Below are 20,486 nucleotides of genomic sequence, written 5' to 3' on the forward strand. Positions count from 1 at the left end.
GTGGCTCAAATATTCAGGCCGTGTTAACCAATGCATCATTATGAGGCATATAACTGCGAAAGCCAAAGGATTTATAGGCTTAAATAAATTATGTGATACGATAGTGGAAGTTTTACGAGTTGCAACTTCGCAAATATTCTTTTAAATAATAACAATAAAAAGAAAAATATCCTGGATGGAGCCGCGGTATTGGGAGATGAGAGAAAAAGATCCCTCTTCTAACTGTTAAAGGCCGCCTTTAACTGCACATCAATCTCAAGCCATTCACTCCATACCTTGTCTTTACAATCATCTCACTCACATTATATGAATTGATGGCTTCATTTGTGGCATTTAAGCATCATGTTTTTTTCCCTCCCCTCCTCGCTCGTATTGTCATTTCCTTTGCTGTCGTACTTGCTGTTCCTTTAATGTATCTCACATCATTTGTATTGAGCGTGCTCACATGTGGCGATGGCAGATGTCACATCCAAACGCACGCACGCACGCACGCACGCACGCACACACACACACACACACACACACACACACACACACACACACACACACACACACACACACACACACACACACACACACACACACACACACACACACACACACACACACACACACACACGATGATGCATTGTGCATTTGAATGTAATATGTTTTGCACATGGTCACTATACATCACCCCTGAATGTTGTGTGAGTAGGTCTATTTGATCCCATTTGGCAGATGGATCCAATTGTCCAGACTCATATTGGGTTGTGACAGAAAGCAATCTAACGGCCGGCTCATTGATGATGATGAGTTCTGTTCCATTGCGCTGAGATCCAGTCCAATTTCAAAAGCAAATTCAGCCATTCATCTTCCAAATAATTGTGGCACTTTATCAATTGCTCCCAGTCTTTTATCTATCACTTCGATTGATGTGATCATTTTCACAAACAGCTTTCTGTTCCAACGCCGCCTTCGAACACACTTGCCGCGGTGTGCGCTTTGTGTGCGTACTGGTACGTGTCTAAAGGCATCTTTACACAAGTGTGCGCGCGTGCATATATGAGAAAGTGCATTTGTTTCCCAGCGCTCGGTGTCCATGTACTGAGGTACAACCATGTACTGTGAGTGTGCTCATTAAAACAATACATTACCTCTTCTATTATTACCATTATTTCACGACTGTGTTTGTTCTGCTCAATGTGTTTATGATACAACTGGAATAAGGTAGTGTCTATTTGATGGGCAACTTCATGCTTTACCCCTCCATTACGATGCACAGCCGATAAGTGTGTGTTTATGTGCACGAGGGAAGGCTCATGAATCTGCTGTGCCTTCCGCTGTGTTGTCAAGTGCACACTGTGCATGTGATACATGGCTTATATGATCTGCGGTGTCACCGTGTGAATAAGTACTACTACTGCATGATATTTTATCCAAAATGTTAAACAATGGAAGGTGCTTCACTGATTTACTATGCATTTTTTAACATGTTTACTTGTTACACTCCCTGTAAATATTCATCCTGAGGCCTAATCAGCAGTGAATGTAAAAACAGGGGAGGTAAAAAAAAAAGCACTTCATCATATTTAACTGCATATAAAAATCATAGAAATGCTGCAGCTCAGTGCATTTCACTGCTCCACTGACCAACACAAAACATTGCTTTTGCATAGTAAAATGTGTTGAACAGAAAATACTCGTGCAACTCTACAAGATATCTTTTCTGCTCTTAAATATAATGATGGAATTATTGTAGGTATGTATTTTTCACACGAAATCTGTTTAATTTGCCTCTCAGTGGAATACTACAAAGTACTGCTATTTAGGATTACTTTGCACCTGCTACAAAGTAAGCAGGTGCAAATATGCCTGATCCTCATGTGATGTTTGTATGTACTGGGACAATTGTTTTGATGATCCCGCTTTGATCAGATCTGCTTTGATATCAGATACAAGTTATTAAACACACTAGCAGCTATCCATTAGCATGTACTTAATACATACAACTATGACGATGACAAATAGAAATCAAACTATTGTTGCTGGTTTACTGGACCCAAACTTGTTTTTATATATTTGTTGTGTGATCTACACTTTCCTTGAGTGTATCGGTATTTCACAACATGCTTTTATGACATTGCGAGAGACGCGATAGCATATCTGACCACACTCTCCTATTGGATCCCAGTTGGGCTGGACCACCTAAAAACAAAGAGAACTACAATCTAAATCTGAAACCAAACACACCTGTTTCCCTTCACCCTGTCGCTTTTCAGGCCATAAAATATCTTCAGCCTTAAGTGTGCCTCTTTTCACAGATTCACCCTCATGTATGTAGTTGATACTCACTAAATATATGCAAATATGTTATATGCAGCATCTCGTGTTATCTGATCTATTGATTTTATTTCATTTTCCTTCAGGATCAATGTATTATTTATCTGCAGGAGGTAAAACACTACGACTCACAGTGGATTAGGTTTGGTATTGGTAGTTACTACTCAAACAAACTGTGGTTAATGTCTTATTATTGATTTTCACACTACACAGGTCCACATCTCTGGCCAGGTTGGCAGGTTTTGGCATGAGGGTCTTATGTTTGATTCCCCTGTCAAATGTATGGTTGGAGGATATGATCACCTGACGCATGTTGCTCATCACGATCAAACCAAAAAAGAAAAAAAAAAGTCAATATACCTTCAAATATTCAAATTTCAAGTGCCGCTGCACCTTTTCTGCACGTACTTCTACATTTTACTGCAAATCAGTGTTTAAGTAACTGAATTAACAGCAGGACAGCACAAAGCTGCACAGTTACCAATGTGCAATGTTGACATCAGAATCAGGTCATAGTTACAACTAAAATCACTCTCAATGTGTACTATCCATTCAACTTGATTCATATAGCGCCTAATTACAACGCCGTCATTTCAAGGCACCTTTCAAGAGAAAACCCAACAAGTCCACATGAGCAAGCGACTGCGGAAAGAAAAACAACCCTCCCGTTTCTACTACATTTTCATCTTCTATACATTTGAATAACCAACTCTGGCCTCAGTCCCTTGACTAAACTTTTGTTGACTGAAGCTGCCAATTTGTGCCAAAACATCTGTGGTTTTGTGCATTTCCACACCCTCTTTCGATATGTGTGTCAGCTCGTGCACTCTCTGGGCCTTTAGCGCTCATTTGTTGGATGCTGCAGCCGAGCCAGAGTCCAGCGCTGTTCTCCCCGCTGCTCTGTGATTCCTCACCGCTGACTTTTCTCATCAGCATTGCGGTGCGGTGTGTACAGGCTCGAGTGCAGACCCGACCGGCAGGTATATGCGAGAAGTGGAGCGGGATACACAGCCATAAATCTGACAGATGCATGGTGTGTCATTACCTTCCACTTATTATTATTCTCTCACTCCTCTTTATACTGTGAGCCACTTTAGCAGTTTTCCCACCCCGGCTCAGAAACATTTGTATTGTGGCCTCGCAGAGTGATAGATGTTTCTTGGGAGCTACCAGGTTATTGTTTCAATTTCTGCTCCAGCTATGTGTTCTCCATTTTGGGCTTTTAGCCTTCTCTGCTCTTGCTATACACATTGTTTGTGGCATATGCAATTTTATCAGACGATAATAGTGCATATGCCACAAACAATGTGTATAGGGATAGTTGTTTTTTTTGTGTGTGTGCATATTTTACTTTCTTCTAAAACGGCAGGCATCCCACAGAAGTTTCACACTGATAAAACGGCTCATCATTGTGGTGTCAAATGTGTAAGCCTGGCTATTACATCAAAACATGCAAAATGAGACGCAGGGCTCAAAGCTAAGCCTCGGCTTTCTTGTTTCTCAATCTCTGAGGCGTTTGTGGGCTACAAACAAGGGGAGATCAAAACATAGAACATTGCTCAATCAAATTAAATGCTAAAATGCACTTTCAATTTGAAATTTAAGTGAAATTTTACATAAAATGATGGCTTTTGGCCAAACCAATATATGTCCATCACTCAGGAAATGTGTGGAAACAATTAACAAAAATAAAATAAATATTTGCAGTTCAGTTTTGTTTGTTGAACATATGTTTCACTGGAGTTCAAATTAAGTAACAGTGAATGACACCTTTCAAAGTCGAAATATTCAAGAGGGAAATAAAATGTGGTTAATCAGGCAAAATTCTGGAGTATGATTTGGCAAGTTGTTACTAACTGCAATATCGTATGATTGTTTAGGAATTTTGATTAATTCAAAGCCCTGACACACCTCCCTCTACTAAGATGGGGAATTAATGTGATTATTAGAAAACTACTGGCATGTATGAACACAACAGATACTTCAGGTCAAAACACACAAAGGCTTCCTTCATCTTTTGTCATGTAAGAAGAAAAATTTTTCCTTGAAATATTTCTAAGGAACTCAATTTTTGAGATGAAACACATCTGATCATATGTTGAAAATAATCTAAAGTTCATTTTAATGTAATGTGTTTCACAGGACCGGATGAAGTCAAGACAGGAAGCTAAAAATAGTCATTTTTGCATTGTCTGATTGAAGGACGGATAAAAACCTCCTTCCTTGATAAGAATAAGTGATACAAGTTTTTCATTTTATTGCTTCACATAGTCCTGTGTTGTCAGTTTGGTCTATTTGGAAAAAGTAAAAAATGGTTTCTTTATGCTCACTTATGTCAAACCATATGAGGTGTGGACTCACTTTTCCTTCTTACTTCTCTTTTCCACTACTATTTTAATGAACAGGCACATGAAAACACACACACACACACACACACACACACACACACACACACACACACACACACACACACACACACACACACACACACACACACACACACACACACACACACACACACACACACACACACACACACACACACACACACACACACACACACACGGCCCCTTGTGCTCTCCCTGCGGCCTGGAGAAAGAGAGCGAAAAAGAAAAGAGCAGCAGTCGCCTCACAAGAGCAGACCTCATAAAACTCCCTGTCACTTTGACTAATTTGTTAGTCTTGTCTCACTGTGTCGAATCGTTGTCCCCCCCCCCCCCCCCCCCCCCCTCCTTCTCCTGATGCACCTCTCTGCCGACTGCCCCTGTCCTTCTTTCCACCCACCCCTATTTTCACAGGAACAGGCATGAGGGAGATAGGGAAAGACAGAGAGTGAGAGAGAGAGAAAAAGAGGGGGGCAATAAATGTAATATAGTGCACTGGCCAGTGATCTACACGGCAATCCATCTACAGTCAGAGGAAGAACAGAGGCTTTATGGAGCAGAGGATAACATGATGGCTCGATTTCTCATCCACTTTCTGTCTCTGTCTACCTTTGTCCCACCTCCAACAGGAGCCCCATTGGGTAACAGTGGGGTGAAAAATAAAAATAGAAAGAGAGAATATGGGGCTATTATGGATGCAGGCTTAGCCGCAGTCCCCAACACTAGATTAGGTTGGACCAGGCCAAGCAGGGTGGGGTGGTATGGATTGGTTCAGACATTCAGCTGGTTAACTCCGAAGGCCAAAGAGCCAATACTGGATTCATAGAGATAAATTAAAAGCAAAAAAAAAAAAAAAAAAACCTCTGCTCTGGGGGGAAATCAATTGCCAGGTAATTATGGAGAACAGGACAGAGATTACAGAGACAAAACACAAACACAGAGATGTTCCCCCCTGACAAGGCAGTATCACACAAGGGAATACCGTATTAGCTGAATATGAGCACCTTTTTATTCCCGTCTACCCCTCCCAAGCCAACCTTCACTACCTCATCTTTAAATAGGAACATGGGATCAGGGCTAAAAATAGAGCGTGTTTCACCGCCAGCAAACCCACTGCTGAACTGTCAGCGCTCCTTCTCCCTCGTCTTCACTGCGAGGCAAACGTGGCTCTCCTTCATGTGTTTTCGGGGGAGACAGGCAGCGTGTGATCACTCCACTTCTAACCCATCTCCTTCAGCACACACGGCAGACCCGACCTCGCGTGGTTTGTTGGCCTCACGGGGAGGCCGCTGTGAACTCGCGCACCAATTTGAGAGAAAGACTCCTTCCCGCTGCGCCGGCCCTGTTTGCCTTCCACGCAGAAATGAGGGGCAGGATGTCCTGACGCGTGAGCGATAGGTGATGGAAACAGTAATTTGGGCTGGTACAGTACAGGCTGTGCAGGCTCTCGGAGCTTGTTTGGCAGTGATAGTTTCCTACAGGGAGAAGAGCTCAGAATTGATTTTTTTTTATTTTATTTTTTTTTTATTATTGAAAGGTTAAAAAAAGTTAATAAATAAAATAAAATGTTACCTAACTTGATTTTGGGGAAAACAAGGATCCAATTTTGACATCTGTCATTTTACCCAGTCATTTTGTTTTCCACTTGAATGTCATTTTTTCCCCCTTCTTTGTACTTGTGCAAAACAGACCAAAGACAAAACAACAAATCAACAGATAAACTTTAATGAACACGCATCGACAAATATGTCAATTTTCAATCTATAACACAGAATACACTTAATACTCTAAACCTCAAAGGGCACTGATAATAACGACTGAGACCAAGACACTTATTGTGGCTTCATAATGGTTAAAGGTCTGAGCCTCAGCAACCTCATAACTCCCTTCAGGACGAGGCGTCTCTGTTCACCCAGCACCAATGGCTCTTTGTTACTTCTATAGGAAATGTCAGTCTGCATTAAGCATCTTTAATTGAGCTTAAAGGGCTGTAAATGGCATCAACGGCTCCAGTAAATCCACTGGCGTTGAAAATGCAAAATGATAATGAGTGTCATCAAACAATGGATGACTTATCAAGGCAATGATACCTGATGACTTGAAAGGGGGCGAGATAAAATAACAACAGGTCCGTTTACCAGGAACTCTGTAGCTTGTTATACAGCGTGCGTGTGGTGTTCAAGGTAACTAAGAATCCTGAAGATTTGTCTTGTCAGAGTTTAGCCTTCTTGTCAACTTTCTACGATGGAAAATTAACATCACAGTTTTAAGAAATTAATTGTTGAATAATGTAAAATATGATACTGTGAAATTGCTCAAGATTATGGGACAGGGCCAATAAAAGGCTTTGAACCTAATTGGTACTCGTAAAAAAATTAAATAAAAACAGCGAGAAGGGCTTATTGAAACTTTTTGGGATGATTGGCAACAAATTAATTTAATGATGATTTTCTCAAACAAGCATCTTGAGGAAAAAGCTCTCAGAAGTCGAGATGGGCAAAAAGTTTATCAACCCATAAGAAATGTGTTATTGTTAGTGCCTGAAATTTGTCTTGTTATTAATCACATGTTACGCATCATTTAAGAACTTTGTGTTTAAGTTTGTACCGACAGATATTGAGATATTTGTGTTGTATTTTTATCTAATGAGAACAACACTGTTCAAGTGGGTCTCATAGCTTTGCAACTGTGATTAACCAAAATCAGAGGTTTTTGTCAAGTAAACTTTTCAACAATAGCCTGATGCAATAAGGTTAATTAACTGGGTTTTATTTTCTTTTTTTAGTGTATTTATCTATGACATTTCACTCATATACTGAACTGTATCTTTGGATTAACTGAAAACATCTATGTTTAATGAGAAAAAAAAACATGTTATTGGTGAAGGTTTAATGTTTCTAATATATTGAAGAGCTCCTTTATGGCAAAAAGAAGGTTCTCACAAACCTCCAAAAACAATGGTTTATAATGGGATAATCACTGCAGGCAGCGGTGCCCTCAATTTTAACAGGTCAACAGGTACTGTTTTTTTTTTTTTCTATTTTCAAATACAGGTGAAATTGCAGTCAATAATACATGATGTGGTTTAATAAAAAAGAAAGAAAAAGAGTGAAGTCCCCAAACCACAGGGGTAATTGTTGCTGTTAAAAATCAGAAATCATTTGTTTGAGAGAAGAAAACATTTCCACTTTCAAAAGTCATGTAAACAAAAATTGGGTGGAAATTGTTTGTTTATACAGGCCTCCAACAGGACAATAAACAAATGCATACTCTTGGCAGTAGTGACTGTCAGAGCATTTACATGGAGCTCAAACTGGTTGAGTCGAACTTTTGAAATTTTCCAAATCAAACAATCTAAACCAGTCAGAATGTAAATGTGGCACTTTCAGATTATTTGACTAGTTTTAACGAATCATCAATGTGTGCTGCCCATATGGTTATAAAAGGCATCAGTGTCTCAGTCCCAATAAAACCATACTTTATTACAAATGAAAGTAACTGACCAAACATCCAGTAACTCCATGCATGTTAAACAAACGGAATAGGAAAGTCATCATTTTGTGTTTCGCAGCCACAGTGCGGGAGACAAGCTCAAGTGGCGCCTGTGCACCTCCTGTTAAATAAATGTGTTCCTCCTGAGCCTGAAAACTTTCTTCCATTTGGTGGACCACATTACTCATGTGCCGCTGTGATTGGCACAGCTGTTTAAAAGTTATGAGATGAGTAATGTGACTGGCTGAGAAGCTAATGATTCATCACCACACCCTCCTATTAATATCACAATTCACCCAACATGACTGTCAAGTGTAGATGCTCAGTGAAGAACAAAGAATAGCAGGTGTGCCCGGATCCTCTCTCATGGATGATGCAATACTGCTGCTGATAGTTGTAAATGTGTTGGTATTACCGGGTTTAACATGGAGGGGCTAATTTCCCAGTGCTGCCTTGTTAAACAACAGTTTTGATTTGCTTCACTGGGATTGGCACCAGGGCCACATGACCCTGAATTGGATGAAGCTGTACAGAACATGGGTGAATGGTTCGATGGATTCATTTAGATCTTCTCAGTTTTAAGCCCTGTTTCCATGGCAACATTTTCAAGTGAAAATGCAGAACATTGGTTGTGTTTTGGAAGTTTGTTTACACGACGACAGTGCTCAGAGCCACTGAAAATGAAATCTTGTGAAAAAATTGCTTCCAAGGTGGAACTTTTCGAATCATTGCATCTCTATAGAGATGGAAGGAAATGCTGCTAACGTGGGTGCAGTAAATAGTTGTTCTGCACATCCACACACGAGTAGATCAGCAATAACAACAATAGTGCTTTTCAGAGTGTCATTACTCCCAGTCCATTTTTCTCTGAGATTTGGTAGTTTTATAATCGAGAGTCACCGTAATACCAAACTAACTTCATCGTCTGTCCATGCAGATGTCTGTGTACTGCAAATGTTAATGTTTATAGCGTACTGTTCTCTGTACGCATGTGTGTCTCGGTTCATTACAAAATAAACAACATCACCCAATTGTGGCCCTTCATAAACACTTCATTGTTTCCATGTAAAAATGTTCAAAAGTTTGTCATATAAATGTAAATGAAACCTTTCTGAAACAAAAACAAAATAGGGCCTCAGTCAATCTTTATTGTTTTAAATGGTCACAGGTATACTTCACAAAGAAATGTAGTACTCAAATTATGACTGAATTAATTTCAGAAAATCTTTACTGAGTGAGATGCTTACCCATACACATACATTAACAATCAATTAATTTATTAAATCACAGGTAACAACTGAGATTAATTGATTCCAATTTTAAATGTCAGTTTTTGCGAACATGTGTGATGCATTATGTCCAGTTTAACTTCGGTTTGGAAAATAGTTCCTCCTCATGTTTGATCGTGCTCGAGTGATAAAGTTAAAGCGACTGGTGACGGTGTGGGTCTGAGAGAGCACTTTTCTCTGTGTGGAGTGGCTGGTGGAAAGCATTTCTCTTTTCTTGGTTTGTGAGCAGTGGTATTCACAAAGCTTGGTCAAACACGGTCAAAGGCCAGGGGTGTCCTTGTCCGTCTTTTTCTCCACAGCACTGCTATCAATCAGACACCCCAGTCAAGGACGGATGAGCAAAAAAAAAAAAAAATCATGTGCACCCACAAACACACTCTGTAACGTGCTTGCACTCCTTTACTGCAAAATGTTAGCAAGTTCCTTTCTTCCACACTGTTGGCTCCCCACCCCTCTGTGACTCAAGCTGACTTTTATTCATCATAACAGAATGAAAAATATAGATTTACCCCTGGAGATTAGAACAAAGAAAAAAAATGAATGTATGGACATAAAGGAAATAGAGCATGAAGGAGGAAGAAGTATGGAGAGGGGGAAAAAGTGAAAGAAAGAGAAAGACAGAGAAAGGGAGAGATGAGGAGAAAGAGAGATGGCCTCTCTAAGTGCGGCAGCACACAGGCACAGAGCCGTGAGTTCCCCGGCAAGACAGCATGAGCTGCCTATTTGTCAGCATTGATCAACCCATTAAGGGGCTGTGGTGGGAAGCATATTGGTTTTGGAGGCCAAAGGGGCAGAGAGAGACAAAGATAAAGCAAGACAGAGGGTGGTTGAACTCCTTTCAGCCTCGGCAGCCACACATCTGCGGAATGAAAAAGTCTGTAGTCCTACTCTCCGATGTCTATGCAGTTCATTTCGCCGAGCCCGATGGGAAGGCAGCGTCTGTCATTTGTCTTACAGTATCTGTGGGGACTCCACTGTATGTGTTCGCTTAGCTTAAAGCCAATGCAATGCTCATCAGGCACCAACTGGCTCCTCGAACATCACTTGTCATCTTCAGCGTTGTGCATGTGCATGCACTCGTGTGCGCAAATTGTTGGTAGTGAGGTGCTGGTGGGGGACTAGGTCCTGGCCCAAGGGGGAGGCAGGCAGCCTCTTCGCCCAGCCTCTGATGAATTCATATAATTAACTCTGCCTTGATCTGTTGGCTAATCCTGCACTCAGTAATAAGGGATTAAAATGTCACCTAAGCCACCTGCTGTTATTGAGCCCCCAGACTTTTTGTGCTTCTGTGTGTGTGTGTCACAGTATGAGAGAGAGAGAGAGAGAGAGAGAGAGAGAGAGAGAGAGAGAGAGAGAGAGAGAGAGAGAGAGAGAGAGAGAGAGAGAGAGAGAGAGAGAGAGAGAGAGAGAGAGAGAGAGAGAGAGAGAGAGAGAGAGAGAGAGTTAATAGTTAAAGATTTTTGTTCAGTAAGCTCATCTGCTCGAGACATTCCCACTGGCTGCTTAAGTGGGACAAAAATATATGTAAAGGACAGTATAGAGTAGCTCAGAGAAACAGGCATCTTAACTCCACCCATATGCATGTGAGCACTACTCACATCCCCACAGTTTGGCATTGAGCTGAACTCCACAATTTGGCAGGAAGCTGGAGCAGAAGTTGCAGCAGACTCGCTCTGAAAACTCATTGTCACAGTCACTAAAAGGGGACATGAAAGTGGGACATGCTGGAAGGTGGGAGTTGAGAATTCTTTTTTCCCCCCCTTCCTCTCTCACTATGACCTCTTTGGACCAAGTAAAAAAAAAAAAAAGAAAGGAAAAAAGAAAGGAATGCCAAATGGTTGGCTTTCAGCCTGCAGACCAACAGCCAGCTTGCGGTGCCTGCCTGCTGGCCACCTCCACTTGGTTGCCTAGCAACCCCAAGTGTACTTTTGGGTTGTTTAATGACTCTTGTTGCAGCAGTGGCTCGGGGGCTACTAATGAAGCCTCCTGACCAGTCACTGCCGTTTAAGACCTCGAAGCTGACTGATCACTGGACAGGGATCTTGGGACTTCAGGGTACCTTAAACCTCTTATGTGAGACCAATTCTGCCTCCAACCTGAGCTGCGATCGAGACACACACACACACACTGACACACAAACACTCATGATAAGCTCTCACAACACACTTTCACTTAGTACTCACAATACTTCAACTGACCTTAATTCTCTCTACAGCAGGCTCTTATACACCAGTGCTTCCCCATCACTGAAATGTAGCTAAGAACGACTTGTAAACAAGCTAAGTATAATACGGACTGATGTCAGCCAGCACAGTTGAAATACCATAAAACTGTTTCTGATTCAGTGCTTCACAAAATGATGCTAATGAAGTGCCACTGGGAAAGGACCGAAAACGTCAATAGGCTGCTTGAACTCGGCTCTGGCTTTCCTGAACTCTCAGGCTTTAACATTACAGTATTTTTGTGTTATACTCAGGTTCTTAAAACTTAAAGTAATCTGACTTTCTGCCAAGAAAAATCTTGTCTAAGACTTTGTGGTGGTAAACTCATGAGACGAGCATGTAGTGTGATGGTAGCCCATCCATCCATCCATTTATCTTCTACATCAACTTGTTCTTAAAGTTGCAGGAGTTTGGAGCCTACCCTGGCCAACCTAAAGCAAAGGCAAGGCAAATCAGTGGGACACTGCAAGTTCATCATCTATCTGAACGTTTTAAAAAATGAGAATAGTTTTCAGGAATCAAAATCATGATGTGGTGCACAACAACAGAGGTTATTTTACTGAATAAAACATACAAGTATCAAAGAGCACAGCTACTGCACAAATCCAAAACTTCTTGGAAATACTAGTGATTTCAGCTTTACAACAAAATATATTACATGGAATCTCAAAAAGGACATACTTTATTTTCTTACTGAATTGCCTGTGAGTCAGTGTAAGAAATACAGCATAGAAATTTTAACAGTTCATTAAGATTACAAGAAAGATGTGCTATACTCTAAAAACACTTGTCATAAACAGGGTAGCGCTCATTTGACCTGCAACCTTTACTGAAGGTATCAATAGTTGTTAGTCTTTCATTACCGATGCGTTGAACAAAAATGCTTGACAAAAACACAAAATATGACCCTTGTATGAGTGATCAATATACAAGATGTGCATGGATGAGCTATTTAGTTATGCATAACTTGTGGTACTTCCTTTTTCAGCTGTCAGTCTTTTTTTTCCATGTGGACATTTGTTTACCGTGTCGCCACATAGACTTGCTTTAATCTAATCGTGCCGAGCTGCGTTCAGCATATTGCTCGGAGACGACATGATGTCCCTCGGGTGTCACCATGTATGCACTTGTCAATACATGTACACAGTCCTTCGGTCTATTTTTAGCTGTGGTCTGAGCTCATGTCAAGTGCTGTCAAGCGCTGTGTTGCCAGAGGCCCAAACACCCACTGTGCTGCCCTCACCGACTGATCTGAGTGGGCAGTGCTGTGTGCCATTCACTGGCATTCACATGTTGGACGTGTCCACATGGCCTAGTTAGAAAGATAGGCGCGCTGCCAAGTGAAGTATTTACAAAAAAGCAACACCAAATATAAAACATAATGCCAAATATGTAGAGCGTGGGTAGCCTCAATAAGAAAGGGGGTCTCCATGGGTGACTCTGAAAACCCTCCCTTTCACAGAGGGAAATGTTATTCAAGTTTCAACACAATATTGAGTGATTTTGCATTCAGACTCTGCAGAAACAGAAACTGGGAATTTCTTTATTCATGGCACAGACTTTACAAGGATTTTTTTTTTTGTTTCAATTGTGAGCTTTGAACGATTTTGTGTTCACATCACTTAAAAAATGGATGCACAAAGGTTGTTCATCCATTTCCTATTGTAAACCTTTCAGAAAATAGTTTCATCAATACAATGTTTACACTCTCAAAACCTTTTCAAACAGAAGAAGGTGGATTGGCATGGTGCAGCTGGCTTACCAGACCAGAGCATAGTGGTTGTAATTTGCAAAAGCGATTGTAGATGGAGAGGTGAGGGGGGGGGGATGACGGCAGAGTAAGAGGGATTGCTGAGGGTCAGGGATGAGCAGGATATAGCTGGTGACTGGGAGTCTGGTGCCAGGAAGGGACAGGAAGAGCAAGGGCCAGCCAGTGAGGGCCTCTCCCGATGGGGCTGGGAGTGGCTGATGTAATGGCATTAATCTCCAAGTGCCATCTGACACCCAGTGTGACTCCGTCATTGAAAAGTGCTAATTCTGCTGAACTGTGAGGGGAATTCAGGCATCTCTCGAGGCAGTGCCCTGGATTAATTAAACACGCGGGCATGGAGTACTGCACATATTTATCTCTTCATACGCCACTGCAACTGTTTGAGTCTTGTGTTTAGCTCACAGAGAAGGCAAACTTTGACATTAACACTGGGAGCATTGCCACATTTCCTGTTTTCTCTAAGCAACTCACTTATCGTTTCTGTCGCTGTTTTTGTTTCAAGCTAACCTGGGATTTCCCTCCACTTTCTCTTTCTCCCTCTCTCTCCAGATGAACCGGCCCATCCAGGTGAAGCCAGCCGACAGCGAAGGACGAGGAGGTAATTAACCTTCTCCTGGTCTCTGTTGCACCCCCCCCCCCCTCCCACTCCTTGCCCCATCCCCCCTCCCCTCCCCCCAAAAAAACAAAACACACTGATGCAAACACACATACACACAAATACACTGGAACAGCACTCACACAATCCTTAATATTCTGCTCTCACTTGAGACACACTGGGAGTTAGCAGAGTAGCCTGTAATATAGGTCACTTGCTTCTATTGACTTCCCATCTGTGCCGGCAGAGGGGCTGTCTCAGGTTCACAGTCACCTGGAGCAGTTCAAAGACGAGAGTGAGGAACGCGGAGGAAAAAGAAGAAGGGAGGTAAAACGATGGAGAGTGGAGGATCTCCAGCCCACAATCTCCAAACAGTGATAGTAAAGTATGTGTGGAGTGGAGGGGAAACACCCCAGACACACACTGGAACACAGGCACAGAAACTAGAGAGGCCGATCAGAAGTGCTGCTTGGAGTGACCCCAACAATTTGATCCTCATTTTAGAAGTTTGGAACTCTTCAGTTTTCTTTTTCCCCTGAAAGCAATTCATTAAACCTGCTTCTTCATGGTACATTATTTGTATGGTCCCATTCACCGACCTGTCTACTACCTGTCACGTCCCTGCTTTTCTAGTCATGTGTTTTCCAAATAGTAATGTCACAAGATGACTCAGACACAAACCATCTGAGAGGGAACTGAGTCAGCTTTGGTTGTGATTCACTGTGTGACAAGAGACTCCAGTGAACACGTTGAACATGTATTCTATTTTTAAAAATAAACCCATCTGTTTAGGCATGACATTAAAATATTCAAATCTGCTTTGCTGTTGTGCTGATTCTTGTGCATGGCTACCTCCTTCCATCTCCTGTCCGACTTGCTTGGTGATTGACTACATCATTCTGAGGCAATTTGTGACTAAACATCACCGAGATTAATGCAGATTAAGCCAGTTAAAGATTTACATGGGCTGAATTGGATCTAATAGGACAGGTCTGTGTCAGCCCCATGTTTTCAATTGGGAGTGGTGATTTTGACTGCCTAGGTCAGATTACACCGAGCCACTTTGCAGATTTATGTGGTCAAGTGTGAATCAGATGGCCCATTTCTATTGCCACACACACCCCCGTGTAGATCTTATTTTTGTCATGGCGGCACTTTAATTAACAGCCATCTAAAAACAGGCAAAGTCTGACCGACAAGGCCTGGGAGGGAGCCAATCGGCATTCTCACCAAGATAAATTGGATCTCTGGGCTTAAGAGGGGAGGATGGATGGGTCCCAATATCAATTACTACCCCTTTTTCAGCAGAAAGAGAAGGGAGATGAACAGGCAGTGTGGATGAAATACAGAGGGCTCTTAGGCTGGCACAGCCCATGCGAGCCTGTCAGATGAACTTTCCATATAGGGCGACAGGATAGGACAGAGCACACAGAATGAAATAAGACCAAGCAGACAGGCCCCAACAGAGATATTGAGCGTTAATGGCAACAGGAAGTCAGCAGACAGGCCAGGGAAGTAAACCACAGTCGCTGCTGACAATGAAATGAGATTTACTATGAAGGCTTGTGGTTAAAGGAAAATAGACAGCCTAGCCAGGACTGACTGAAGGAGAGAAAGTAGCAAAGGATTCATTTGTGGTGGGCTCAGAGCCAGTCAGGTACACCATTCCCAGTGGGACCCCTCGGCTGTCAAACCCAGGGCTGAACCAAGACATTTGCACTTCTGAAACGGATTCACATTTATCACTACCAAGACATCAGCAATTATCTGTCATGTGGAACGTGCACAGGGATCTTGCTTACATGCATGTGTAGGCATTAGGGCCTGTTACTCCATTTGGAGACCCTGGTAGCCCCTCTATTGTTCACCGTGTCCCAGAGATAATTCCTTTCTCTGGGGATATGGGAGTATCAGGAGCAGAAGCAAAACCAGCGCTCAGAAAATGACTGGGGGACAGAGGGACCCAGCGCCACACATTGCTGCCACTCGGAGTGGTTTTGCTGGCTGTCGATTACAATGGCTTATGCTTCACTTTATTTCTTTGCTTGGATTTCCAAGAAGAAATAATGGCAAGAAGGGAAGCTTCAGAGCTTTTGAATTTACTCCTGACCAATGAGTCAAATGACCTTTTATCAACAAATTCAACATATATTTTGTGAACATTTGTAGAAAACATCTGCCCACCAGTCTAGGCTTTTACCTCAGAGATCCCAAAACTGTTGATGCATATATCTTTACAACCACAAGAAAAAGAGCCACTTGTATATTTAAGTAATGTGCTTCAACAAAAAAAAACCTAGAAGAATTAGTAGAAGTACACTTTCTCGCTCCTTTCTGACTTGCCTCCTTTTACTCCATCGCTCTCTGTTTTACTGGTATGACAGTGTAAAGGGGGAGATAAAGCAAGTGATACACAGAGAAGTGGGGGTTCAGTACAAGGCCCATGGAGGAATGCAAGGGAGTGAGAGATGGAAGACAAAAAGAGTGAGAGGGGAAGAGACGACAGGATGAGAAAGTTAACGGAGGGTGATGGAGGCAGCTGAGTGAATCTCAGCAGTAAATCATCTCAGAGCCGCCCCATCCCTATCTCTGCCTCGCCTCGCCAGGAATCTTTTTCCCCCTGACCTTGTCTGCCGCTGTGTCTGTGAAGAAAAGATGGGGCCAGATTATCTATGATTGGAGATGGCCATTATCTAAACACAATCTTGGAGCTAGGTCCCACTCCTCTAGCCATTGCTGTGAGACAGGAGACCACACTGATGAGAAGAAAGATGACGGGTCAGCCAGCAACACCCTCTCCTTTTATTAACTCTGATAAGATGGTTTCAACACTCTCCCGAAATGCCCGGCAACCTCCATCAACATCGACTTTTTCACAATGTGCCACTCACAGTGCATTTGTCTACACAGTCTTCTTTACCCTACTTGTTTATTAGCTCCACACACTTTTGTTTTATTGGATACTTATATAGTGCCAGGAGCATTGCAGTCCTCGTATTTGATACTCAGGAGCCCAGTGTGAGCCTTTTTAATATCTTGTCCATGCCTTTTGTCTGTCTGGCTGAGAGGAGTCTTTGTGAATGGGTCGTGTTTGTCCTTGCCAACCTGCTGCTCTTCAGAAGACTGACCTCAGTCGGGCAGCGGAGAGATTGACAGGACCTTAAGATGTTGCGCACTGTGCTGTCATGCCCCACACCAGCAGGTAGTGAAGAGTGAGGGCTGCTGGCTGGCTCAGTCTGGCAAGCCACGGGGGAGGGTCTGTCTGGAGGCACCTCACGCCCACAGAGGAGCGCGCTCCACTTTACATGCAAATTAAGCCAAAAGATCCCTCTGTGCCTCCGGACACGATCGTGGAAAACTCTGAAAAGTCAAGAGGATCCCGATGGTGCTTGATATATGTGTGTGTGGCGTGAGAAATATGTCGATACACATAGAGACATGGGGACTCTTGGACACTCAAAAGAATTTCAACAGTGGCCATTGCTGGGTATTGATTTGAGATTGTCGTCGTATTTTTTCACTTTATTTCATAATTGGGTTGAAATCATTAAGAAAATATGTAAGGCAGGAAAATGAAACACTTTGTGGTCCAAAACCAACATTTTTCTTGAGTGGCACAAGTCTGGTCTTGTGTTGGTTTCTGAGCAGGCATGCCAGCAGGTTTAAAGCTCCCCCTCCCACTCTGCTATGAAAATGGATGTGACAGCTCTCGTGGTAAGAGTAATACATTTACAAACACAAAGCTTGTATCCTCTCATCATGCCTGATACACTGACAATTTGAGTGTTTGTTCTCCTCTGATTATTCCATTTACCACCTCACTATACTGGATAATCCACTTGCATACATCAGCTAGGGACGAGCAGCCGAAAGGTTTAGTGTGTGGTTGAGCATTATTTTCTTTGGGATGGAGTCTAATTACTTCTGTTATTTGAATAGGAACTAAACACCGGTTTGAAGCATTAGATGGGCACTTCAATCCCATGAAGGTGTGAGGCAAAAGAGAAAAAAGCCTTGTGGGGACTAAAAACATTGCCTTACCCTGCACTCCAAGTGAATGCACTGACAGTGATTTAGTAAAGATGCCCTCCGGGCATGTTCAAAGATTATGTAAAAATCTGCTATGAATAATAACTTGTGTCCAAAATGGTTTTTCCATTAAAGAAAGTTAAATTACCTGGTGGGATATTTTTAAAATGACACAGACTCTCACTAAAATATAAATAATCGATAAATATGCAAAGATGTATCATCTTAAATCTTCATTTTTTGTACAGAAGACATCAGAAATGATTGAAAATGATTTCTGTGATGCAGGATTTCAGGGCTTCACTTCAAACATATATAAAGATGAAGACATCTAAATATACATTTTATTAAAAAACTAATTCTGCTTTTTGCTTTGCAAACAAGCTTCATACCACCAACAACTGAAAAAAAAAATCTAAGCCTTTGGCTCAATCAGCTGATCATAACTGTGTAAGATTCATAGTGGCTTTCCAAAGCAAGCTGTTGAGTATCAAACGTTATCCTGAACTTTGCACCCACTATTCATACCAACAACATTAATATAGATACAAAGGATACTCAGCTGAAAAGAAAACAACAAAAAACAAATCAATAAAGGCAAAATCACAGACTGTCTGTACATTCTCTCTTAACGATGATCCCCATGGGTTGCAAGAATGTTTTTAATGCACAGAAGCAACTGCACAATGAGTTATAGGTTTCTATTACATGAAAAACTTTTGTTTGTTTTGGATTTTTTCTTACTTACAAATCAGTAAGTCAGTAGTTGTCTTTTTCTTGTTTTTCTCAAGTCCACCTATTCCCAAAGTATACATCAAGTGTAGAAGCTGAACAAATTTGAAACTCATACCAAAATATTGGCTTGAGAGCAAACAGAGCTTTTGATCTGGGATGTTGTGTGCTGAGACACAATATTCTGTGACCTGTGTTTGTGATCTGGTGCATATTTTTTCAAAGAATGCACCTTGTTGGCTGTTATTTCAGCACCACATTATTGTTCTCTGGAAGGAAACTCCCTTTATATCATTATAGTGTTGCAACTTGAACAATTGTTCATTGCAATCTTGCAAAATGTTTGATGCAACTTAAAACATGATGTACTTCTGGTAAATGTCTACAAAAATCAATACTCTAATTGGATATTTTAGTACTTATGTAACACCTCTTCAGGTCAGGATGTACACAATAAGAGAATCAATGTCAAATCTTGATATATTGCGGATTTTCTTTGTCACATTGTGTAAATTCTACATTTCTATTATCTGACAAGGTTGCTCTCGGTAAATTGCACCTTTTGTCTCTAAACAGACTCCTGTGTCTTCTACACAGCAGGGAAACACACCGGATGATTGAAAACCAAGCCCGACTCGATATTTAGTAGCGGTTCCCAACACTTTGTGCATCCAGACTGTACGCCTACACATGTGAGCGTGTCTAGTGGTGGGCCTCCCAGGCAGCAGCATACCAGCATCAGGCTTTTGTAATGAGTCCACAAGAAGCACAACTTCTTTGTTGTGCTGCCTGGAACATTACTCTGCATTTGAAATGCACCCAGCGGACTAGCATGCATCTTTTATCGTTGGCTGCAGCTGTCCATGCTTTCTCAACACTTACTACTACCAAGCTTCCTTGACTATACTGCCGGCGGGCAAATAAGCGATAGAAACAAAAAATTTTTAAAAAAGGAGGAAAAAAAGAAAGACAGAAATATTTACCATGACAGAGGAGCAGGAGACTATTCCTTTAAAGAGAATATTCCCATTATTGGCAAACAAAAGGCAGAAACTTTTGAAAAGAAGAGTTCAGAGCAACTGGTTTTCTGCCTGGGGAGACAGAGAAGGGTGAGGGATGACAATAAAGGGTAAAGGGAAAGATACTCAGAGAGCTATAGAGAGACAAAAGGAGGAGAGCAAAAGGAAAGCACAATCTATATGCATATACTGCAGCCTACAACACAAGTAGCACTTTATTCCAGTGAGAGAACCATCAATCTTGACAGCATATGGCGTCTGTGCAAAATCCATTAATTTTTTATATACCGGGCGCTGAAATGAAAAGGCTTCCTGAGACAAGCAATTGTCAGATGTCAGTAGTGTTTTGATAACTTTCTTGATCTCCTTTTTTATTTGCATTCATAAAACGGGGCTGTCCACATGCCACCTCAGTCTGGACATGGCTAGGCTGTGACATGGAACCATTTTCCACACAATTGCTCCCACCTTCAGTCAGGAGATGAAGCACTCCAGGAATAAAAAAAAAAAAAGATTGAATAAAACAAGATGAGCAGATGACAGTGTGAGTGAAAGGACTGGTTGAGGCCTGAAATAAAACTTCGCTGTTTTCTGTCCTCACGTGTTTATAGGCATAAACATACAGAACGTA

At 41.8% G+C, this 20,486-nt stretch overlaps 1 protein-coding gene across 9 annotated transcripts in view; it reads left to right on the plus strand.

Annotated features, from left to right (window-relative positions):
• celf6 (CUGBP Elav-like family member 6) overlaps positions 1-20,486 on the plus strand; it is a gene marked incomplete at both ends in the record, with an annotated part of 154,621 nt that overhangs the window by 100,699 nt on the left and 33,436 nt on the right. For all 9 annotated transcript variants that reach the window (XM_080500725.1, XM_080500718.1, XM_080500724.1 and 6 more), the window contains one exon: positions 14,030-14,078. In XM_080500725.1, coding sequence (XP_080356851.1) covers positions 14,030-14,078 — 49 coding nt within the window. The remainder of the gene's footprint in view (positions 1-14,029; positions 14,079-20,486) is intronic.

The sequence above is a fragment of the Blennius ocellaris genome (genome assembly GCF_963422515.1).
Source record: "Blennius ocellaris genome assembly, chromosome: 1".
Lineage (NCBI taxonomy): Eukaryota > Metazoa > Chordata > Actinopteri > Blenniiformes > Blenniidae > Blennius > Blennius ocellaris.